The sequence below is a fragment of the Leiobunum rupestre genome, chromosome 7, assembly GCF_980474605.1.
Source record: "Leiobunum rupestre chromosome 7, qqLeiRupe1.1.hap1, whole genome shotgun sequence".
Lineage (NCBI taxonomy): Eukaryota > Metazoa > Arthropoda > Arachnida > Opiliones > Sclerosomatidae > Leiobunum > Leiobunum rupestre.
In genome coordinates, this window is record NC_143390.1 from 11,731,916 (window position 1) to 11,756,172 (window position 24,257).

The following is a 24,257-nucleotide window of genomic DNA, read 5'->3' on the forward strand; positions in this document are numbered from 1 at the left end:
TAACTCAAAGTATAAATTGCACTCTTCTCTTTTTTTTACTAAACGAAATGGCGAGAAATATTTACAAAAATAGAGAAGAGCAAGGTGGTTTTGCCGCTATCGTCGCGTTTACTGGACCCCCTACTGATCTTGTATCCGACCTGGAGGGGACACGGGCATGTGCAGGGTATTTCCCTGAATTCCCTTAAGCCGCTTTCTTTTCTTTCTATTGGACATTCAACTTTCTCTCAATTTCCGCTCCCTTCCTCCCGAATCTATCTGTTTATGGTCTACTATCTTATTGAGTAAACAAATTGATTTTGAAAGGCAATAAAACAAATTTCTAGAGATAAAGAAAATTCATAAATTAAAACATGTGGCCTCTTAATTATAAATATGTGGCCCTTTTAATATAAATATGTGGCCCCTCTCAGAAATGCAGGTGGGCCAAAGCCCACCTCAGCCCACCCTTAGCGCCGCTACTGAATGGAGAATTTAAGAGAAAGCGTAGTTAATCCTAACGTAATAAAGCAGGCTAGGTACGAAGCTCTGTGTGAAAAGTTGCGCTTTGACAGTGATGTTATTTTGAGCTTGAACAAAATGGCCAACGATTCAGAGCTTAAGTGATACATTCGGTAGATTACAATTAATCCTTCTCGCGTAATTTACTTGTGGAAAGAAGCTTCAGTTAAGCTTTTTAAGGCACATTGTAGAAGATATGTTTTTCTTATCGATGCAACCGGTTCTGTAGCTCAAAAGCTAGACGGTAAGGCGTTTATATATTACACAAATGTAATATATGAGGCACCCCACCATTGGTAAATCAACATCCACTCCACTCCCACTCGCAGAGCTGATAACGAACGATCAACGCGAGATCACAATAGTCTTAGTCGATAGCTACGTCGCAAAATTTTCGTTTTGAAAACGAAAACATTTGAGAGAGTTGGCCGTTTTCGGTCTATCGAAATCTGGCGGCCTCGCCTGCCTTCCGGCCTGTATCTCCATACCGAAAATGGCCGACGATTACGCCGCCGAAACTATTTTACAAAACAGATCGGCGGCGTTTTTGACAGTTAATTTGAATTATCGACTAAGACTATTTCAAACTTTCTCGCGGCTTTTATTAAAGCATTGAAATGCGCCCCAAATGACGTCAGAACGCCCGTTGTAATTTCGTGCGGCCGAAGTTTAGTTTTGATTAATTCCGTGCTAAAGCAGTTTAATATGGAGGACTTGAGCTAGTATTTGTCAAGGGCTAGTAGGATATTGAAAGGGGAAATGAGCGAGGAAGATTTAAATAAAACGATGATTCATGGCGGTACTTGCCACACGATGAAAGACGTCAGCGTAAACGCCACTCAATTTTACAAAGAGAAAAGGTCCTTTACACTTAACGCGTTTAGCGTGCTTTTGAATATTGCTAATTTGTATGAATTCGATGATAGGTTTTATATTTTAGCGGTATTATTTTTATCTGAAAAACGAAACGAATTTTACGAGAATCATCTCAATAAAGTTTGCGTATCAGTTAACGTATTAGGGGACGTAAATGGATCTCAAATTCCGGAAAAACACATTTAACCAGCCGATTATAAAGAGACTGACTTACAAGGAGACTACCCGAGGGGTTAAATACCGACTTTGTTCAAACTCGGGGGATTGGTAGACCTTCATGTAACTTGAAAAATCCTAAAGAGATTTTATTCAATGGGTAACGGGTTTGCCATGGCAACGAAAAATGTTTTTGACTACATAACATTGAAATTTTCCCATTGAAAATAACATGGGATTTTAACCAATTTCCCTGTGAAAAAAAGTAAAAAAATTGATCAAAATGTGATCAATTTTGATTTTTTTCGTCAATTTTTATAAATTTTTTTATAATTTTGGATATTTAATATTTTTTTCAATTTTGTAAATGTTTCCTTGGAATCGGTCAAAATCCCATGTTATTTTCAATGGGAAAATTTCCATTTTATGTTGTCAAAAACATTTTTCGTTGCCATGGCAAAACCGTTGCCCATTGAATAAAATCCCTTTAGGATTTTTCAATTTACACGAAGGTCTACCAAGTACCAATCCCCCGAGTTTGCACAAAATCGGTGTGTAACACCTCGGGTCGTCTCCTTGTTAGTAACAGAGCTTGATTCCGGTGAAGCTGTTGAGGAAGAAACTGCAAAACCCGTTACCCAAAAACGAAGAGGAATATTGGTTAGACGGTGGAAAAACAAACTTTTTTAAATTATGCGCGACACAATTATCGAGGGAGCTCACGCTGACGTCCAAGAACATCGCGAAGCTGGCGATACCGTTGATAATCCTAGCTACGGGAAAATATTTTTCGAATATATGCAAAAAAATTATTTCCCCACATTTGTTTTATGGACCAGGGTTTTAACCGGGGATTTAAGTAGACACTTAAAGAGAGAGGTTCCGTCAATATACAATCCTAGGAAGCATTTTAAAAATGGGTTAGTTAATTACATAGACTCTTAGCTACAATCGGTTTCGTGTGGACGCGCTTTTAAGCGAATTAAATAGATTTAACAATGATTTATTTCTAGAATTTGTAAAAAATTCCAACAGAAGGAAATCATACCAGTTTTCTACGCCATTCAGACCATTGAGTTGGGAATATTAATCTACAGGTCCAATAAAAATGTCGGATTTCAGTATTTCGCGAAACAAGTATTTTAAAAATAAGAATACTGCCGTCTGCTCCCAAATGACGAGAAAACTTTATCATTCTATCCGTGGGGCCGTCTATCTCTCAATGGTTCGTTCAAATAAGACACGTTTTCCGGCAAAAACATTTTTTTTCAAAAATAATGGATGGCGCCACGGGTCATATGATAACGTTTTCTCGTCATTTTGGAGGAGACGGCATATTTGTAATTTTCAAAAACTTGTTTCCCGGGGAGCAGATTTGATTGGATCTCTAGATTAATATTCCCAACTCAATGTTCAGACAGTCCTGAAACTTTTAATAAAAAAATATGAACTACCAAAACGTAGACAAAAATATCGCGGTATGCATTCTACGATATACCGTGAAGCCTAATTTAATGGTTGGAAATTCTGGAAAAAGGGTGAGCTTTGATGTTTTAAATGCCGTCGTCAAAAGTGTCCACGCCAACAAATTTTACACGGAATACGTAACGAACGAGGCGGCACACCTGATCGATGTCCATGTCCAATTCAACGCTCTAATGGAAAATTGGGGTCTTTATATATAAAAGTATATATTGGATTAATACAAGTATTTCCAAGTCATCGGTTTTTAATTTCGGATCCCTATATCTATTGCGTATTTGGTTTTAGTTTTGGTTAATGATTTACTATTTTAATAAAATAATCTACAATTTTGTCTTTTTCAGGTAGATGAAATTTATTTTAAAGATATATATGTATCCCAGGACGACGATGACCTGGCCAGTTCATTAATGGGGATATCGTCGCATTCCACATCGTCGGAACGTCTCAAGTTTCTTCTGGGCTTCCGAAATCTGTATCAACTACCGTGCCGTCCGAACCGACACCAAGTGCTACTTCTACAAAAAAAGGAAAAATTTTAAAAAAACGTTCGCTCGAAGCGGTTACGGAGAGTCGGAGACCGTAGCAACTAAGACAAAAAAATTAAAGGACTTATTTATGAAGCGGAACTCGACCATTTAATTGACTTGGAGCAAAGAGCGTTAGCGTCAGTTTATATTTCGGATTCCGAAAGTGAATCGAGGTGAATAAAAATATATTACTCTGTTTAATTAGATCTAAAAGGCCGGGAAACAGGACCACCGTGTCCTCATAAGGAGGCCCACCACCCCACAGCAAGCTTCCCAATCCGCCGAGGCGGCCAGTTTGCACGGACCCACTCCGTTAGCTTGAGCCGAACTTCATTTTCAAGCTTAAACCTGACCCAAGTCGGAGGTGGAGATTGGACCATTTGATCAGAGCTAACATCTCCCAGTGCGCCACCACCCTTATGGGTTACAAGAGGCGGACCCCGACTCCCGGGTAAAGCCACCAGTTATTGCACACTCTAACCCATTAAGGGCCACAAAAATGAACCAGTTAAAGAAACCCTGGCTCCGTAGTTGAAAGCGGGGATGCTCGCGAAAACCAATTATTTCGGAATATTGAGAAGAACCGGTGTACGCAAGGAGGAACATGGGACTGCAGATTATGGCTCCGGTTTTACGCTGTGATACCGACGCCTCGTCCCATTTTTTGATTTTATGTCTCTGGAACGGAATACAAATAGATTTTCACATTTGATACATATTAGTTTTTATAAAAACGTTTTATATAAATATATCTCGTAACATACAGCATTTTTCAAAAGTACATTTAGAAGTAGTTATGAATTGGAAACATTTGTTATTTGTGAATATCGCCATTGTTAATATTTTCAATTTCGTTAAATATATGGCGTCATCTGATTAAGTAAAACAATAGAATATGTTTTTATAAAATAAATGGAGCAAAAAAGTAGAAACTAAAATTGTTTATCTTACGTCACATGACGTACGTAATCTAAGCGCGTGTGCTCGCGCCATTTACCCGCGCTAAATAGAAGGCGTCATCCGAATTTCTCTAGTTTTATTAGTATAATATTCCTCGCGACTTTTTCACGCGCTCGGAGACGTTTAACAACAAAGAAACGTTCAAACCAGTACTGACCTATTTGGAAGACATTGTTTTATGTCCTGGCTATTTTCATTGTACTTGGACCACACTTTAGCGATTAATTACGAAAATGAACACCCACTGCACAATGTCGTCACCATTCGTAAACACGTAAGTTATATACAAAACTTTCTTAGAATTTTAACTCCCTCCTACTAGGCCTACCATAGAACCGACCAAAACGTTCGAAGAGCCTACGGACATTTTGGTTTACGTTATGATAGTTCTTTGATTTAACCGCAATAAAACTTATAAATCCGATCTACTACTATCTTTTCCTCATGGTGGAAGATTGGATTAATAATAGTTTGAATATGGCCAATACAAAGTAGATGTATTCGAACCTTTTCATTTCGGAGAGCTAGCTTTATATTTGACTTACAAATACGCGTTAAGTCAAATTTGACTATCTAATTTGTAGGCTTGGGTGTAGTCGGTACACAACATAGCGTAGCTTAGAGTCCAACTGGTTTTCGCTGCACGTTAAGTAGTTGCCGCTAAAATTATCTATTATGTTGGAACAACCGCTATAAAATTAAAATCCAGCAAAAGTATAATTAATGATTAATAGTTCTACTCATTTCTTTTATTATACAGGACACCAAAACACCAATCGAAAGATGAAGACCCTCATGTTGGAAATCAAAGGCAATCAAGAAAAGGTAAGTCTAAATTTAGTTTAACTCGACTCACAAGATTGATTCAGCAAGAAGACAAAAGTCAACCCGAAATTCACCAGCGCCGCAACATTCCGTTGATCCTTGCCACATGGGACAGAAGGGACGTTGAAACCACCTCGCCGCATGCACCCGAGAACGATCAGCCCCAACGGAGGTAATATGCAACAATACTATCTCAAATGCCACGTGAGATCTTGATCAATAGTTTTGATCTTTTCATTTATTATATAGGACACAAAAACCGCTATCTAAGGATGAGGACACTCAACGTGAAAAACAAAGGAAATCAAGAAAAGGTAAGTGTAAATTTTTATTAACCAGCTTCACAAAAATGTTTCAGAAAGGAGACAAGAGTCAAGAGGATAGCGATATCATCAAATTATTGGACTCGGAATAAAAAATCTCTTTGCACAGGCCTGAGGACGACCAACCACAAAGGACGTAATAACCACCGCTACAGTTTTAAAGGCCTCGTAGCATTAGTTAAACTAGGTTTTTTTCTCAAAAGGACATTAATGGAATTTCCTAAAGATCAGCGAAAATGGTTCACGCTAAGAATTAGAGCCAACAGATGCTAACGAAGACAAATCAGACTTCGAAATGAAAAGTTAAAAAATTTTTAGAAGGGCCCTGAATTACAAAATTTAATATCTTTTGGACCCTGTGGAACAAATATCGAAATTGTTTTCTTAAAGATAATCAAACTAACTGAAATTAATCTTATACGTAAATATATATTCATATTATGATATTTTTCTCTCAAGCCTCGCTTAGTGTTTCGTATTAATATAGGTTTTCATTCAAATGTGTTGATTTATAGAGTGCATTCAATAAACATTACTTTCTTAAATAGCAACTTCAGGAACAAATATCAAAATTGCTTTTCTTAAAGATTATACAGGGTGTTAACTAAAAAACGATACAGAGCCAATTACTCAAAATGTGTTTTATGTAAGAATTTGAAATTTGCAGGTTACATCGAGGGTGCAGGGGGACAAATGGCAAAGAAAATTTCAATGACCTTGAACCAGGTCTTCAAGGTCATTCAAATTTTATCTCAAGAACCGTTAGGATTAGAAGAATAGTTTCAATTATAAATGTGTTCTACGTTTAATTTTAAGTCTAAACAGCTTTGAAATGATCTAATTTGACTAATGGGAAGCCGAGAAATGTTAGACCAAAACCCATAAGGTCGTGTGTGTCATTCTAATCAAGACACGACATTTAAGGGCTTATAAATCGAAAACTCATAAATCTAATGGATCAAATTTCATTGTAATTTGTCCCCCTGCACCCTCTATGTAACCTGCAAATTTCAAATTCTTACATAAAACACATTTTGAGTAATTGGCTCTGTATCGTTTTAGTTAACACCCTGTATAATTAACCGTAATTAATGTTTCGTTGACGCCAAAGTTACCATAACCCTAACATAGTATTAAGAAATGATGTATTTGTTTTAATTCTTATGTTTTATTATAAAGAGTGCATTTTGATAAACATTATTATCTTAGATAAACTTTTTAGGAACAAATATCAAAATTGATTTATTTTCTTAAAGAAAAAATAATTAACTGTTATTAATGTTTAACATGCATATTTTGTTGACGCTATAGTAACCATAACCCTTACTTAGTATTTAGTAGTTTAATATTAATATTGGTTTTAATCCTAATGTTTTATAATATAGAGTGCATTTTGATAAACATTATTATCTTAGATAAAACTTTAGGAAGGAATATCAAAATTGATTTTTTCTAAACAAAAAACGGCTAAAAATATTATATTATGTTAAATTTCCTTAATATCTTCCTCTTTTTAAAACAGTCTTTTTAATCGATTTACGCGCTTTGATAAATGTTTCTCAAATTATTAACTAAATTGCCTTTGTACCGTATTTGTTTTTTCAATTCGCCACCGAAAACTACAGCTGCGCCACCTAGTCACACTGCCTAGAACTATATTTGGGTGATACGGGTAATGGCGTTATGCGAAAATGCGCGTTTTATAACATCAATTAAAACATTTTACTAACGATTTCAGCAAATTTTTTAAAGCGTGTTCGAATGTTTTGTATTGACGACATTTATTTATTAATTTTGAACTGTCAATAGGTATTGAATTCGTAAATATAAGTATAAATATTAGAGTTTAAAAACACTATGAGTAGGCCTTGGAGAATTCATACACGGGATCAGTTTGAAAGTTTTAAAGGTATGTAGGAAATTTATTATTATCTTCACATTAGAACAAGCCCAGATTGTTCTAATTTCATAGACTAGTAGCTTCAGCATTTTGTATAATGTATAATGTATTTTAAATAATTTTATTTGGTATATGAAGCATTTTTTAAGTATATTGGAGAGTAGTCTACTCTTGATCCATAGAATAAGGTGTGCGGATGCTTAAAACAAAAGTTAAAATTTGAAGTTGGTGATGGAAAACACAGCATTGAAAGTGTCCATTGTTCATGCAATAGTGGGTAAATATATTTTTTATTAAAACCCAATTCTTTAATGTAACCTGTTTTACTTATTATTCTAGAAATTCAGGCTTTTGCAAATATGCAGTAAATTGCTGGTCTATTTTATATATAAAGATACTGTGAGCTATCCCAACTTTCTGACTTTAGAAGTGGGGTAAAATTAAGGAAAAGAACTAACTGTGCCTTCGGTATTGTACGGTAATAAAATGGTTAGAGTTGCGAGGGTTAAATTTGGCTGGCTCAAAAAGGTTTATGTACTCTTATTTGGTCACTTAGTTAGTCTCAAAAATGTATTTCTAGCTTTTAGTCGGGATGAAATATTTGTGGAGAGTCCATTTGTAGCGAAGATAATATCAATTGAAGAGGCAGTGGCACAAAATAACCAAGTTGGAAAGGAAGGAATCTACTGGCTAACGACTGTAGAGGCTACTATGGAAAAATTCAGCTAGGCCTTTTCATTTTTTTGTCTATTCTCTCAAGGGCTATTTTTAATTGATATTAAGAGAGACTGACAATATTTGAAGAAAAACGTTGTCCAAATATATAATTTTTATTTTAGATTTTAGTTAAAGAAAAGTTATAATTAAATTTACACTTCTAGTCAAGGAAAGTTATATTTTTAATATGTTAAATTAGTTCCTATTTTAAATTTTGGCCAATTAGTATTTGTAGATAACAAATGAACTGAACTATTTATGTTATGAATTTTCTACTCAAAGCCATGTTAACTAAAAAGGCAAAAACAAATGTATTATAAAATTAATTCAAAGCTAAAAGCAATTAAATTCATTGAAGAAACCACTTAATTAGAAATTACAATAGAAGTGAATAAAATGTTAAGATATGCAAATAAGTATTAAAAATAAAAACCATTTGAATTTACAGTATTATTTTTAATCATATTGGGATCTGCGGCAATAGCTCGAAATGTTATTAATCAACTCGAAAACTCATACCGAACCATCAGGGTGGCAAAGATAGGAAAATTGGGGTCCAATACAAAATAGAAAAATATGCCCTTTTAACGCATAATTTTGTGGGCCTCAATGTAATATTTTCCAGCGATAATGACAATCGAACGGCTTGACCTAAAATTAATTTAATTCATTAGCATTTCCTTATTTTGCAGTATATAATAAAACAGATCACCTTTAAAACGATTCACAAAACGTAGGGTCCTCTCTTTTTATTTAGTTACATTGGATTTGTAATAAGTCTACATGGTAAATTATTGCTTGAAATGGCACTGCATTTCATGCGTCTCTTGAATTCTCTTCATCTAAATGACAGTTATTATGATATATATTTAATAATATTAACTTTAAAATCAGTAATAACAAGTAAAATTTGTGTCTCACCATTTCTTTCTAAAAAGTCTTTATCTTTAAAATGGGCGCTGCAAATCTGTGCATCTTCCCTGATTTTATATTAGTTAACCACACATTAAAAAGATTTTTGCATTTCGGAAAATTGTGAAACGATAACTCCAACGTTCTTTTCTCACCATTTACTCGAATTGTAATATTTTTAAAGGCAGTATTACTACAAAAAGGCAATTTATGCCACCTCTGCGCCTACAATCCGCCATATTAATCGTTTGTTTTGATCAACAAAGTACGCAGACAAACCAAGCTGCAGGGGTAGCGACTGTGGCGCCGCCTATACCCGTTTCGCTAGCGAATAAAGTTTAGTATTCCCTAACAGTTTTTTTTATTTCGCCGTCTTTTTAGGCTCACCCTCTAGTTATAGAGGAATTGAGGCTGTTATTTCCACAATTGCTGTTGTCGTTGGTGGTGGTGAATATGCTAGCTCCGAAAGGGACTCCTCATCAACGGCCCTCGATGAAAACCTAATTGATACGTAGCAATTTAATTGATATGTCGTTTGATTGGTATTAATCCCCTCTATCTAACCGCGCCGTAGCGGTGCCGTTGCTATTTTTCAAAGGGGGGTTTTTCGTCCCCCAAGTGCCAAAGGTATTCCTAGGTCGATTTCTCCCCAAAGGCACAACGCGCATGGTCACGCATTTAGCGAACTTTCAACGAAGAATAACCGTGGTCACGCATTTAACGAAAATTCACTAATACCACGCGAATATTCACGAAGATCACGCATTTAATGAAACGGTAATTGCTCCACAACGACACTAAATAGCTTCCCAAATTTTTCTATAAAATGAGCTATTCCAATAGACGTTTTAATAAAACAATTATGAGGAAATTTCCAAGAAGTAATATTTCCGACAGCCAGTACCTGCAAGATACTGTTTATATAGTGCTTGTTGAAATAATGGACACTTTTCATCTTGGCGATTACCTAAAAGCGGTTTTTTTTAAAGCGCCTAGTCTGTATAAAAGTCGTCTGCTCGCTTTCGAAATTTTAATTCTTTTCATGTAACATTGAAGATTTCATTAGTTTGCGGAAATCTATCAGAGTGAAATATTACACTTACAAAAAAACTAAATAAAATAAACTAGAAGTTGCCGTTTTGAGAGTTTTTGAAGCTCATGACGGGAATTGGAGGAGCTGACGCTATTATATACAAAAAACTATTTTACATAGAAAATGTGTATGGCAACCCTGTTAACCAGTAGCAAAAATCTGAGTGCCACGCCTTCAAGGTTCGCAGAGAAAACATTTACATCGCCTTATGGTAGTGCCCTCGGTGGCAGGTTTTTTATTATAAATATATATTTAAACTAAACCACTTTGACGAATTATTTTGATTTTTAATTAAATGTCAAATACACTTTATTGGGTTAAAGGGAAAGCAAAATATACTGGTATATCCTAAAATTTTGCCAAAATGACTATACTATATTGTCTCATATTAGCCGAGGAGCCCGCCTTACAGGCTAGTTACTATGTTTCGAGGCACTCCACCCCAGTAAGCCTCCCCAAACCCATTTTCCCATGGGATTATATCCGTGGCACCCTTTTCCCATAGTCGAACCACTGCAGTGATAATTACCGTGGTACCCTCTCCCCCTTTTCTCCATGCGAGAATATCATTAGTACTCCCCTCCCCCTTTCCCATGAGAGAATTTCCGTGGTACCCTTTTCCCCGCAAAAAATAACTCAAACTCGCAGTCGTACCAAAACCCCCAGTACCCCTTTAAAGCCCCGCAGTTGTCTTTACCCCCCCCCCCCCACACACACACACACACGCACGCACGCACGCACGCACCTGGCCAGTCCGGGCCTGAATGGGGTGTTTTACAACATTTATACTTGGTATATTTTGGCTTTTCATATTTTTCTACAAACTCCCCCCAAATAATGAGCAATTAAATAAAGAATGAACATTATTTGACTGAATTAAATTATACATTGTTAGTTTATTTCCATAGCGTAGAGTAAGGATGTAGGACGCTTAATAACATTTCCGTTTGGAGTGAGAACTGTTAGAACTTAGGTGTTTCACAATGTGTCGAAACCAAAAAAGGAAAAATATATTTTTGTAACAAGTGTTTTTTTTGTTTGTTGTAACCGTGTCGAATTTGGTTCGGAAGCAAAGCGTTAGTGTAAAAACCCCAAAAACGAGTTGAAGGAAGGCATAAGCTTTCTAGCAGAGCCCCGATTCCCAGAAAAGCCCGTTAACCGGACCCGAACAATAAGAGTGGAAAAATTGGGAAGTAGGCCTGGAGGGTAAAAATACAGGTGCGCCTGAGAAGACGCTCGAAATTGAAGAAGGAGATTTTTGGAGAAAAACTTTAGTAGTAAGACTTCGTAGAGAACCAAGTTCGACAAAATAAGCGCTCCCATAAAATCAACCATTACCTATTAAACTATTTTATATATTTTCAAATAAGAACGACTTTTTATTTAACTTCCAAACCAGAGTTAAGTTAAAATAACCTCAGTCAAAGTTCCCGAGTTATTTTAAGAACTAAATAAGACCAAAAGTAAATATGGGGAGAAAGTCTATCACTGCCTTCAGATTTTACCTTCCACCATGCTGGACACCCTTTTTGAAGAGCTAGTGATCACGTGATATTTCTAACCAATAAGGATAGCACATTACGCGCGAAGTAGTGCATTTGTGGTATTCCGGTCCGCGCTCAAGATGAAAATTTTGAATTTTATTCCCTGGCAACCAGGTCACCGCCTCGCGATTTCAAATAGTCTCTCTGTCAAATGCTGACCATTATTTCCTTCGAAAACGGTTGATTTTAATTAATAATTACTATATCAATTGTAAAATAAACAAAAAAGCTCGTAGCTATAGCTATTATTTCAGTTAAACTTGCCAATTGTTAGGCCTTAACATCGTAGATTTACCAATTAGTCCCGATCTCCGCTCTTAGATGGCGCCACGCTCTCCACGATTTAAGCGAGTGTTATTCTAGTTACGGTTTATTTCTTTTCAAAAGTCATGTTATTATTTTTAAAATGTCGCGTTTTAGTTTCTATGATATATTTACTTTATTTAGGAACTAAATTAACCAAATTATCGAAAGCAAAAGTTTAATATTCACGTATTTTATAGAGAACTATTTTTCATCGTGGCGGAGTACAACCGATACCTTTGTGTCCCTGTAAAGAGGCGAGGGGGAAGTCATTTCCGAAGCCCAAAATTTTACCCCTCAAATAAGACGTCGTGCGGTTGGACCCAAGTGCCAGACTTTCTCCCCCTATTTATTTTTGCTAAGACCTTATATTCTTGTCACGCCCTATAATCTTGGTTATAACACCCAATTTCTACAATTGTTTATGGATTTTTTTTTTATTAATTATTACTACGTCTCCTACTTCCATTTCCTTATTATATCAGAAGTATACAAATGAGAGAACGCTCTATGGGGCATCGGGGATCATGCCCCATTGAAATAACATGGGAATTATATTGACGGTATTTGATGCGTTCACCGGTCGATGTTGTACTGCTAGAGAGCTGTGAGCACCGTATCTCATAGAAAATACATGGAGACCGGGATTTGAATATTGACCGTGAATTGTTTAAACGCGTATTGCGCCGATATACCCTTAATTTCCAAAGCCTGCTTAATCCGCTGTTTCGAACGTGGTGGCATAATCCTAATTGTTTAAGGCGTGGTACAAAGTACAACAAAGTTTAACATAAAAACCGGAATTTTTCCTTTGTATGTATGAAATCTTGAGAGTGATAATAAATGACACGTGCAAAGTTCGAAATATACATATGAAAAGAACGTGTTCCAAGCAACTTAGCCATCAGTGGATTTTAGCCATAAACTAGTCCTAAGAATACTTCGGAAAAATGTAAGTAAAACGTTATTTACACGTGACACTGTGGGTTTAAAATACAAGAGTCGCGTCTTTTGAATAGGTCGAACGATTTTTCTTGCATTATTGAAGTTAATTTCCTCAGAGCAAATCAAAATTTTATTATTGAAGAACTAGCGGATCTAGTTCTGGAAACTGGTGAAAGTGATGTATTTACGTTGAAACCGCCGTATCAGTTTATCGAGTAGAGTGAACAGGGGCTCTGCTCGGGGATATCTCGGAGCATTTGCGGTAAAGAATGGAATGAAGGGGACTATGGACTCGAAGATTTGCGTAATATACTAGCACGCATTTCACATAAGGCGGAAACCTTTTTGAGCAAAGGACTAGAAAAATCTAAATTTATCAAAATGTCTCGGGGAAATATTTTATAAACGTAGAAAACTTCGGGTGTCCAAAATTAAAGTATCATAGCAACTGTGATACGAACTGCGCCATATTCAAAGCCCACGGAATTTCACTATGGATAAATAATACTTGAACGTATTTATATCCAATATTTCTGTATTATATTGAGAAATAAAATCTATTATCAATACGTTTTTTGTTTTCTTCAATAGACATCAAGTATGCGTATAAGGAAAATTATTGTTGAAATAAAATTTAGTGGCTTTAGTTCATAGATCAATTGCACTTGTTACTTTCAATTCATTACAGCTTCAAGATAATCTAAGTATGACTTGTTTCGCGTATTCTTTGGCTTCCATCGATGTAGAGGCATTAAAATGGACGAATGTGATCGACGTAAGCGGATATGATGAAGATTCAGAAATAGTTTTTAAACAGAGTAATAATTAATTCTTCGTTTTAATCCTTAAAAAGAAATATTAATTCATTTTCTCTTAATATCTCACCTCTATTCTTTAAAACATTTTGAAAATGAGAGGTTAATATAATTGAAACGCCTCTCTTCTATTCAGGAACATATCTTATAATATCACGAGCTAATACTTTCCCCTCTCTCACCCAGATATAGGCCAGCGCCGTACGCGACTAAACTATGCTTAATCTTGCAACGGTACCATTACACCTGGGATTGGTATATGGACCCGTCCCTGGAAAGGGAAGTTTATTTGGTGGATGAGCTGGCTGTTTTTGTTTTATAATAAATTTTTGATAAATAAAATGCTACATTTGAAACTTTTTTCGTTTATATTCAGATACGATTTCTCATAAGGTATTGATGTGGTATACGCGAAACCACTTACTAATAATCCTATCAAATTTATCAATTCTCATATTGTAACACTTTGTCAAAATACTCCTTATACTTAAAATGAAATGTATTCAAGTTTTTTGCTTATTTCATTTAATCTCTGAAAGGTTAACCACGCGTTATTTTTCCATTGAGAAACTAACTTTATACGCTTTATACAAAGAGTAGTTCGTATTTTTAATATTATTATTATTATTATTATTATTTTATGATAATAACAAGTCATTGAGTACAGGTACACAGTTAATTTATTTAATTTTCGACATCCAAAAATCTTCTACGTTAATAACGTCTTCCTAGTTTTATCTTGTTATTTAAAATAAAAAACCTGATGTAGGGATAATAATTATCTCATTTATATAGTATTAGTATATGTTTATTGATGCTTAAACTAACTTATCCTAGAGGTGTTTGAATTTAACTATCGCAATTGAATTAAGAAACGGTTAAAATTGTTTTAATATTTTATTTTCATGACAATATTACATATCTCAGTCTTTTAACATGACGCCATAAAATTTAATTTACGCATATATAACGTAGCTGATAGCTATGACTAAATCAATAAGTGTTTTGTTTTCTTCAATAGACATCAAGTATGCGTATTCGGAAATTTATTGTTGTAATAAAATTTAGTGGCTTTAGCTCATAGATCAACTGCACTTAACTTTACTAAGCTGGCCAAATCCGAGTAGTAAGACAGTCTCAGATAATCTGTACACCAAGTTCGTGCATTTAGCACTGTCAAAGGTACGGCAGGGTACACCGAGTTCGCAGCGTGTCTTACCCCTCGCCCAAATCAAAACAGAAAGAAATCATACCAAGAGTTAGTTGAAAAATTGAAGCATACCTCGGGACAAGAAAAGGGCGGATTTGGGATATTTGGGAAAAAATAATGGGATATCAAAATAAGCCGCGAAAACCTTTAAAAGTAATTTTAGATAATGGCGCAAAAAAGGGTGGGGAAAGGAAAACTGGATTTAAAAGAAAAAATTATGGGACTATTTACTCCTTCCAAAAAATTAGCAACACATATTTCAGCTAAAACATTATTTATAGATGAAGTAGTTTCCGTATCCGAAGATAAAATATTCGAATTACCAAAGGTAAATTCCAAATCTGAATTTGCATCTTCCAAATTGCCAGAGTTAAATTCTAAATCTGACTTTGCATCTTCCGAATCCAATTTTGCTTCTAATGCATCCGAATAATCGATTTGCGAAGTCGAAGAAGACATTTCTGACAATGGTAAAGAGGAAATCGAAACCTTATGTAGGCACATTTCTTCTGTTAAACATCTAACTCTAACAAGTTTTTTCATTTCTCTATGATAGACAGCTATTTTCATCTTCTTCAAAAATTGTCTAATACCAACTTCCCGCCACCCGCCAATTATAATCCTATTCTAGCATATCGAAAGAAATTGTCTAATTCAAACTTCCCGCCACCCGCCAAATTATAAGCCTATTCTAGCAAATCGAAAGAAATTGTCTAATTCAAACTTCCCGCCACCCGCCAATTATAATCCTATTCTAGCATATCGAAAGAAATTGTCTAATTCAAACTTCCCGCCACCCGCCAAATTATAAGCCTATTCTAGCAAATCGAAAGAAATTGTCTAATTCAAACTTCCCGCCACCCTCCAATTATAATCCTATTCTAGCATATCGAAAGAAATTGTCTAATTCAAACTTCCCGCCACCCGCCAATTATAATCCTATTCTAGCATATCGAAAGAAATTGTCTAATTCAAACTTCCCGCCACCCGCCAAATTATAATACTATTCTAGCAAATCGAAAGAAATTGTCTAATTCAAACTTCCCGCCACCCTCCAATTATAATCCTATTCTAGCATATCGAAAGAAATTGTCGTAATTCAATGCCGTTATCCCGCCACCCGCCAATTATAATCCTATTCTAGCATATGCGAAAGAAATTGTCTAATTCAAACTTCCCGCCACCCGCCAATTATAATCCTATTCTAGCATATCGAAAGAAATTGTCTAATTCAAGACTTCCCGCCACCCACCAATTTATAATCCTGATTCTAGCATATCGAAAGAAATTGTCTAATTCAAACTTCCCGCCTACCCGCCAATTATAATCCTATTCTAGCATATCGAAAGAAATTGTCTAATTCAAACTTCCCGCCACCCGCCAATTATAATCCTATTCTAGCATCAATACGTAACTGAACGAAGAAACGATCAAAAATCACATCCACCCAAATTAATTGATCATTACCCTTATAATATTCAAATAATATTAATTTCAATCACTTTTCCTATTCATATTTGATTAAACACGTATTGTAGTATCATTGACGTTAATTTTATTATTAATAATATTATTTCAATCACATTTCCTATGTTAAATTTTAGTAAATTAATGGAAACTTCGAAAAACGCGGTCGAAAAATATAAGGCACTTGTATCGCTATCTGTTTTAGTTTTTTTTTGAAATTTCAATTTTTCTCCGTATTTTTAGATAACTTTGGCTTTTTTGGTTAAAATTAATAGTAAACAAAGTTTTTAGTGGATTAGGTGATTTTTCCGTAATGTTATTAAAGTTTAAAGCAGTTTTTAATGTTTTACGCCGTAGCTACGACTATAGCTTAATTCGGTTTCGTCGGATACTCCACCGCACCGTAAATATTATCTTTTCCAACTTTTAGAATTCTGGCAGATTGACGCTCGAAAGGAACACAATCAGGCTCTTAGACTAAAAAGGCCCAAGGCCATTGTTGAACAAGTTCGGGGGGGTTTCACACACTATAGACACCAACAATGCTAAACTAATCTCTAAAGAAAATAACCCAATAAAATTGAACATTAGAGAGTCTATAGAAAATGTGAAATTAAAAATCGCTAATCGACTTATTAACAACATTGATGGCCCCGCCCAGGAGTTTGCTATGCACTATGTACAGTTACTCCACCAGGGTAATATTGTTTTGGTATAAAATGTATTTTTGTTATTCTTGTGTCTACACTCGAGCCGTGTTTACTCTGTTTCTGTCCAGAACTCACGGCCATAGATTTTCTCTAGATTAGTTTTGCCTGACGACGACGCCGCGTAGCTTTTAAATAAAGTTTTATTGTACATCAGTGGTTCTCTGTTCTTTATATAGTGGTATAAAAGTATTTATTAGAAACAATTCCTTTAGCACTCTTTCAAGGGTGTTTTTTAACTAATAAAAGGTGTTATTGAACACTTTAAAATTACTTAGTAACACCATTAAAATTGTTATTGAGCTCTTATAATGGCAATGTACCTTTCAAAAGGGTATTTTAACACCTTTATATAGGTGAAATTAAATATTTATTTGTTAACTGGTTGATTAGAACCAAAATGTGGGTAATAAAACACCCCTAACAGTGTAAAATTTGGACTCATCAAAAGTGTACAAATGGTGTTAAAACTGTTTGAAACAACACCCCAATTTCATGGAGTGCAGTAAGATACTGAGTGTTGATAAATGTGTTAACCACCAGAGGGTGCCACCTTCCTAATCCATTGCCTCAACCTCACGCAGACATGCCCCAACATATTTCTCAGTCAATAATGTAACGATGAATATGGAACGTCTATGAATAAAGACCCCTTTTTATATCAGTACTGTTATTCTTTATAAATTAACAATAAACAATGAAGGATTGATGGTCACGCTGCGAAGTGTCGGAACCCCTGTGACCCTTCCACGGAACCTCGGGGTTCCGTGTAACACTTTTTGGGAACCACTGGTTTACAGAATAGCAAGTTTGCGTTTCCATATATCTACTTATAGTCCAAGAGCCCATGACAAAATAAGCATGTGATAAGGTACACGATGGGTCAAGATATTTTTTAATTAGGTTAGTGACTTGTAACAAAGAACTGTTTGTCTTACGGGTCAAAGTGGGAGCTTTCCGGAAATACGAAGCACGTGACGTCACTTCCGGTGACCTTGAAAATTGATAGGACCTGATATTGGTATCATTCGATTGGTCTCAACGTGCTCTTACCAAATATCGCTAATTTAACCTTCAAATCTGAACCAAACGGCGTATAAGACTAAAAAAGTAATTTTGTCTTATACATGTAAATTTGGGAGGGGCTCAAAATTAGTTTTATAGTCTTATACGCCTCTTGGTTCAGATTTGATCGTTAAATTAGCGATATTTGGTAAGAGCACGTTGAGACCAATCGAATGATACCAATATCAGGTCCTATCAATTTTCAAGGTCACCGGAAGTGACGTCACGTGCTTCGTATTTCCGGAAAGCTCCCACTTTGACCCGTAAGACAAACAGTTCTTTGTTACAAATCACTAACCTAATTAAAAAATGTCTTGACCCATCGTGTACCTTATCACATGCTTATTTTGTCATGGGCTCTTGGACGTGTTACCGAGATTTTTGTCCCGGGGAGGTGGTTTCTCAGTAGCCCCGCCAGGGATTTTATGCACGTAGGCCCAGCCTGAATTAGAGGCCCCATCTATAATGTTTATTTAAAAAATTCCCGAGTTTCAAGGATTTTTTTATTTAAATGTTTTAAATTTTGACATGATTTCTATTTTCCCATTGAATTTTTTAAAGGCATTTTAATCAAGGAATGACACTCTTCGATTAGTTTTTTTCCAAATTCGTCGACTACTAACTTTGGGTTTTCTTTTAAACAATTCGACAAATCATGATTTATCGACAGTGTAGCCAGATTTGAAAGCCTAAATTCTCCCATAGTTGTCCGTAGACGTGTTTTAATTCTTTTGAGTGAACTGAAACTTCTTTCTGAGATTGTATTTGCCACAGGAATGCAAGAAACAATTTTGTAGTATTTCACTAGGTCGGGGAACCCATCTGCCATTTTAATTAAATAGTGGAAGCAGTCGATTACGCTGGTAAATTTCTTGGGGATAATTAAATTTCTGGCTATTTTAATTTGGCTTTTTAATAAATTCAGGTCGAATTGAAACCGATTATTAGTGTTACAATGGGTTACGATATCGTTTTCGTTAAGAAAGTTTTCCGAGTTAGGGTCAGACACCATTATACCTTTGAATAAGCCAGAGTTTTCCAATAGTCGAATTTTCATTTCTGAAATAAATTTATCAACTAATTCGAAATAGGTGGACCTCAACTGGTCAATCAGGGTTTTTGCTTCCGTTTCCCTGCTACCCGTTGTACTCGTTACCACACTATGTTTTAATCTCTTGTTAGGGATTATTTTACGTTTCTGTAAAGCTATCGGTTCGCTGTAACGATCAGGTATTGCAATAAAAGCAGATTCTGCGATTTTAGTAGCTTCTACCCAAATTAAATCAAAACGTTCCGAGTTCCTACATTCTTCTAAGATCTTAACGGTAGCTTGGCAAATGGCAACGGCTTCCGTTAAAATAACTTTCGAACTTTGCAAGTATTCCGACAGGGAATTCGTTACGCCTAATACTTCGTCTAGTGCGACAATTAATATTAAGTTGTTAAAGTTATGTAATTGGGATATATACCCACGACACTCAGCAGCTTCCTCTGGTTTTCCGTTTTCAATTAGATTATCTAATGTTAAAACTACGGAATCAAGTCTATTTCTAAAATAACTAACACCTTTTTTTTTACTCCACCACCGAGTGTCGCAGCTTTGTGGCATTTTAAGTATCTCATAGCCCAGATCTTTTTGGGAGTTTTCAAAATATTCGCTTCTAATAACCGAATTGCTTTGAAAATTGTATATGGCCTGAACCAAACCAAGTAGTTCCCTAACTGCCAATATTTTGGAGCAACAGTCAACTAACACTAAATTTAAGCGGTGCGCGTAGCAATGCACGTACGGACAATGTCCGCCTACTGCCTCTTCTACTTTCACCCTCTTGCCCCGTCATATGTCTGTCCAACGCAATTCTCCAGTTTTAAACCACCCTCTGTCAAAAGATTTATAATTGCCAAGCTGATATTCTCAGAATCGAACTTATGTAAATCAGTGAAACCTAGAAATCTTTCTACGACACCTATTTCTATTCTAGTATATCGAATACAAACGCTTAGCTGCTCCACCCCTGCATTGTCTCGGGTTTCATCGGTAATTACAGAGTAAAACCCACCGGATTCGATGACCTCTTCGACAATCATTTTCCTTACTAAATTTGCACAAATGTCAATTATTTCATTTTGTACAGTGCTGTGAATATATTTTGCATTATTGGGCATACTCTCGCATTTGGCTTTCAAATCAGGACATTTTATTTTCAGAAGTTCTAAAATTTCAATAAAATTTCCTTTGTTTCCAATTTTATCGGCAGATGTATTCCCCTGAAGTGCTAAATATTGTTGAGAACATACAATTATGACTTCCACGTGTGCAGATAATACCTCTCTATTTCTAATTACGTCAAGTCTATGGTGGCCATTAACCTGACACGCTATTGATCCACGAGATTTTAATTCAGTGTAGTCTAAATACATTCTATAGGCTAGTTGGTGGGAAGATTTATTCGAAGTGAAATGTTCTTCGAATTTTTTCGCCATATTTTTCCAATCCGAAAATCCGTTCACAAATCCAGTATTTCTACTGCCTAGAAAATGACGGCAACAAAATCAGTAAACTGCATTTTTTGCAACTGAATACTCAAGCATTCGATATTTGTCGTACCAAGAAGAAATGAAACCACGATTTTTACCACCCATTAAAGTTTTAGGAAAAGGATTGAGTTTAGGCTGAACTGGAAGGCAATATTTATCTAAACTAATATCCAATTCGTGTAAGCGCACTTCTGTTAAATTAGTTAAATCTTGCACATCGGCAGATATAGTAGGGTTTCTAATAATTTCGGCTTCATTACTTAGTGCAATGTCTAAAGCAGAACTGACGTTTGGAAGAACCTCAGAAATATTACAACCTTCGAATTTTAAACCCTCTTTATTTCCCAAGCTTTCCCCGGGACTATCATTATGACTCTTGCCTGACGATTTCAAAAAACGTTCCATTGCGCCTTTCTGACTACTAACAACACCATCTTCTCTCTTGCGCTTCTGGCGTTTTTGGGCCCCAGATAAAAACTTTCGGGTGCTCATATTTTAAAACTTAATTTAAAACCAATTCTAAACGAAGCTTGTAATAGCTTAGTAGTCTCGAAAAGACTGTTTGGATAAAGCAGAGCTATAGTATATGTAAATTTAATAGCTAATTAGGTTTCAAAAAGGCAGTGGGAAAATCAGCTATAAATAGCAAATTAGCCTTGAAAAAGGCTGTTTGGAAAATTAAGCTACAATAGCTTATTAGCCTTGAAAAAGGCTGTTTGGAAAATTAAGCTACAAATAGCTTATTAGCCTTCAAAAAGGCTGTTTGGAAAATTAAGCTACAAATAGCTTATTAGCCTTGAAAAAGGCTGTTTGGAAAATTAAGCTACAATAGCTTATTAGCCTTGAAAAAGACTGTTTGGAAAATTAAGCTACAATAGCTTATTAGCCTTGAAAAAGGCTGTTTGGAAAATTAAGCTACAATAGCTTATTAGCCTTGAAAAAGACTGTTTGGAAAATTAAGCTACAATAGCTTATTAGCCTTGAAAAAGACTGTTTGGAAAATTAAGCTACAATAGCTTATTAGCCTTGAAAAAGGCTGTTTGGAAAATTAAGCTACAAATAGCTTATTAGCCTTGAAAAAGGCTGTTTGGAAAATTAAGCTACAATAGCTTATTAGCCTTGAAAAAGGCTGTTTGGAAAATTAAGCTACAATAGCTTATTAGCCTTGAAAAAGGCTGTTTGGAAAATCAACTATTAAATCTAGTTAAATTCTGGCCAAAAGAGACTCGAAATTGAGAACTATCTTGCTCAGGAGACGAAAACGAAATGACGATTGACGAAACGCGAGGCCCTAATCACTGACGGACCCCGTTCGATGGTCACTGAAATCACGTGACTTCGCAAAAGAGGGAAAAAGGGGAAACCCAAATTCCCCTCAATATTTGAAAGAATAACCCCTTCCTATCAATAGGCTTGGGCTTTACCTCTGCTGGGACGAGAAAGAGAGAAATCCAGTTTTGGCAATCCCCCCCCTCCGGTCCTCTTCACTGACGTCGTCAAATTCCAAGAAACTAAATGTCTTTGTTGTGTGTATTGTAGCTTCTCACTGACACCGAGGCCAAAATACAGGTGTCCCTGCACTTTGCGGCCTAGCATGACGTATTTCCCCCTCCCGGCGTCACCATCTCTTATCAGTCAATTCAAAAGAAAAAGTTTTTTCAAGGGGAAAATCTATAATCACGGACAGCGTTGCCAACCGTACTCTAACTATAGTACATTTCGATAAAATTAACTTTCGATTTTCTTCGTTTCCAATCTGTTATATTACTCTCAGTAGGCTAAAAATTGAAATATCAAATCTTATTTTACAAACTAGTAACTAAAAATATTGAGGGTTATAATAGGCACCGTTTCAAAAATTTAGAGGCCCCCAAAGTAGGCCTACACTTTTTCAACGTAGGCACGTGCCTACTTGTGCCTATTGCTGGCGGGGAGCCTGTGGTTTCTGAGTGTGATCACGCGTCGAAAAAGCGTAGGCACGATTTGATTTAACACTTAATATTAATCAGCCTAAAAAAACAAATTAATTTGTCCAAAAAGTATGGTTGAATTTAAAAAAGTATTAAATAGCCCAAACTTAGTACAAGGTACATCAAAAAAAATTAAATGTACCTAAAAAAATAAAGTAAAAGTTGTATTTATTGGCATTGTAAAATTTTAATTTTTTTGTCATTGCATTAAAAGTGCTCGCGTGGCATTAGCGGGTCTACCTCTTTTCCGCTTGTGACCAATTAAAATGGCATCGCCTCGTTTGGTACGATCAACATTTTGTTAATAATCGCTACACCCAGAATATGCAAGCTTACATATATATTGTTTGAGGTACACAGGACAGGTGCAAGTAGCATCGTGACGTCATTTTGGATGGGTTTTCTATTTCCGGCTTTCCCTACGCCCAAATGGTGCTATTATTTTTCCCTGCATATTATTTTCGTGAAGGTATTCTTTCAAAAAAAAGCCCCCCGTCAGTTCTCTAGAAACAAAATGACTGCCAAGAGAAAACGACCAGAAACATTTGATCGGCACTGTACATACAACCATATGTAACATAATTACTCCTAAGTATGCCTCTGTATAATATTTCCATTGAAAAAAATTCAATGAGACCTTGTTTCACGCGGAACATACACTGAGCGGACCCAAAAATGCAAAAATGCTTATAATCCTTGCGCTATTGAAAAGGTTACCATGGAAATGAAATCATGTGATCGCGAGGCACGAGCTAAACTTGACATGGGCAAAGCCAGAAACGCGCGAGGAATTCTCACTAACTTCCGTTTCCCTTCAGAAAAGTTGATGACGCATATAACGTCACGAAGTTGTAAGTGACGCAATTTACGTCATATCCCGTGAACAAGGTTTCATTCACGAAAATGCTTTTATGGCATACTTATGAGTGATTATGTTACATATGATACAACTAAAGGTTTCATGTGGCACCATATGTAACATAATCACTTATAAGTGTACCTCTGTACACAATTTTCATATAAAAAATTTCACTGAGACACGGAACATGCAATAAGTGGACCTAGAAATGGAAAAATCTTATAATCCTTGGGATATGGAAAATGTAACTATGGAAACAAAATCTCTAGATCGCGAGGCACGGGTTAAACTTTAAATTGCATGAGAAGTTTGTGCGTAATTTATAATTTCGGCAATGGATGTCAGCTTCTATTTGACTTGCTTAATCGTTTTTAAACTGCACCGCAAGATGGCGCTTCCCCATCTAAGGATTTATTCTTAAAAACACAATTTCAACGTTCAATATCTTCCTAAAAAAGACAATTTCAACGCTCGACCCAATTTCGTTCAAAAAAATTCTTACTGATAATTCTCGATGATAAGCGATGAACAACCATTTCTTTGATTATCGTTGCCACAG

General features: G+C 35.7%; 1 protein-coding gene and 1 long non-coding RNA gene across 3 annotated transcripts; one reads left to right on the plus strand and one right to left on the minus strand.

Moving 5' to 3' along the window:
* Window positions 1-3,402: 3,402 nt before the first annotated feature.
* On the minus strand, window positions 3,403-4,400 carry LOC149934437 (uncharacterized). The gene is made up of 3 exons (XR_016472395.1): window positions 4,310-4,400; window positions 4,027-4,223; window positions 3,403-3,533 (listed from the first exon to the last, which is right to left on the minus strand). It is a non-coding gene; the product is annotated as an uncharacterized LOC149934437 (long non-coding RNA).
* Window positions 4,401-4,638: 238 nt separating this feature from the next.
* Window positions 4,639-6,149, plus strand: LOC149934438 (uncharacterized). 2 transcript variants are annotated; one of them, XM_090154226.1, is made up of 5 exons: window positions 4,639-4,779; window positions 5,266-5,330; window positions 5,408-5,502; window positions 5,580-5,789; window positions 5,857-6,149. In XM_090154226.1, exons 2-4 carry the CDS (start codon window positions 5,289-5,291, stop codon window positions 5,743-5,745), a joined length of 303 nt encoding a protein of 100 aa, XP_090010352.1. In that variant the 5' UTR covers window positions 4,639-4,779; window positions 5,266-5,288; the 3' UTR covers window positions 5,746-5,789; window positions 5,857-6,149. The 2 variants fall into 2 exon arrangements, with proteins under 2 accessions (XP_090010352.1, XP_090010351.1); XM_090154225.1 differs by having other exon boundaries at window positions 5,266-5,502.
* The last annotated feature ends 18,108 nt before the right edge of the window (window positions 6,150-24,257 follow it).

What these genes read in the sequence shown, in the direction of transcription:
- LOC149934438 (XM_090154225.1), top strand. Translation starts at nt 4,739, where the DNA reads ATGAACACCCACTGCACAATGTCGTCACCATTCGTAAACAC. An exon ending in TCGTCACCATTCGTAAACAC is followed by an intron (nt 4,780 to 5,265) that starts GTAAGTTATATA and finishes TTTATTATACAG; the next exon opens with GACACCAAAACACCAATCGA. An exon ending in AACGATCAGCCCCAACGGAG is followed by an intron (nt 5,503 to 5,579) that starts GTAATATGCAAC and finishes TTTATTATATAG; the next exon opens with GACACAAAAACCGCTATCTA.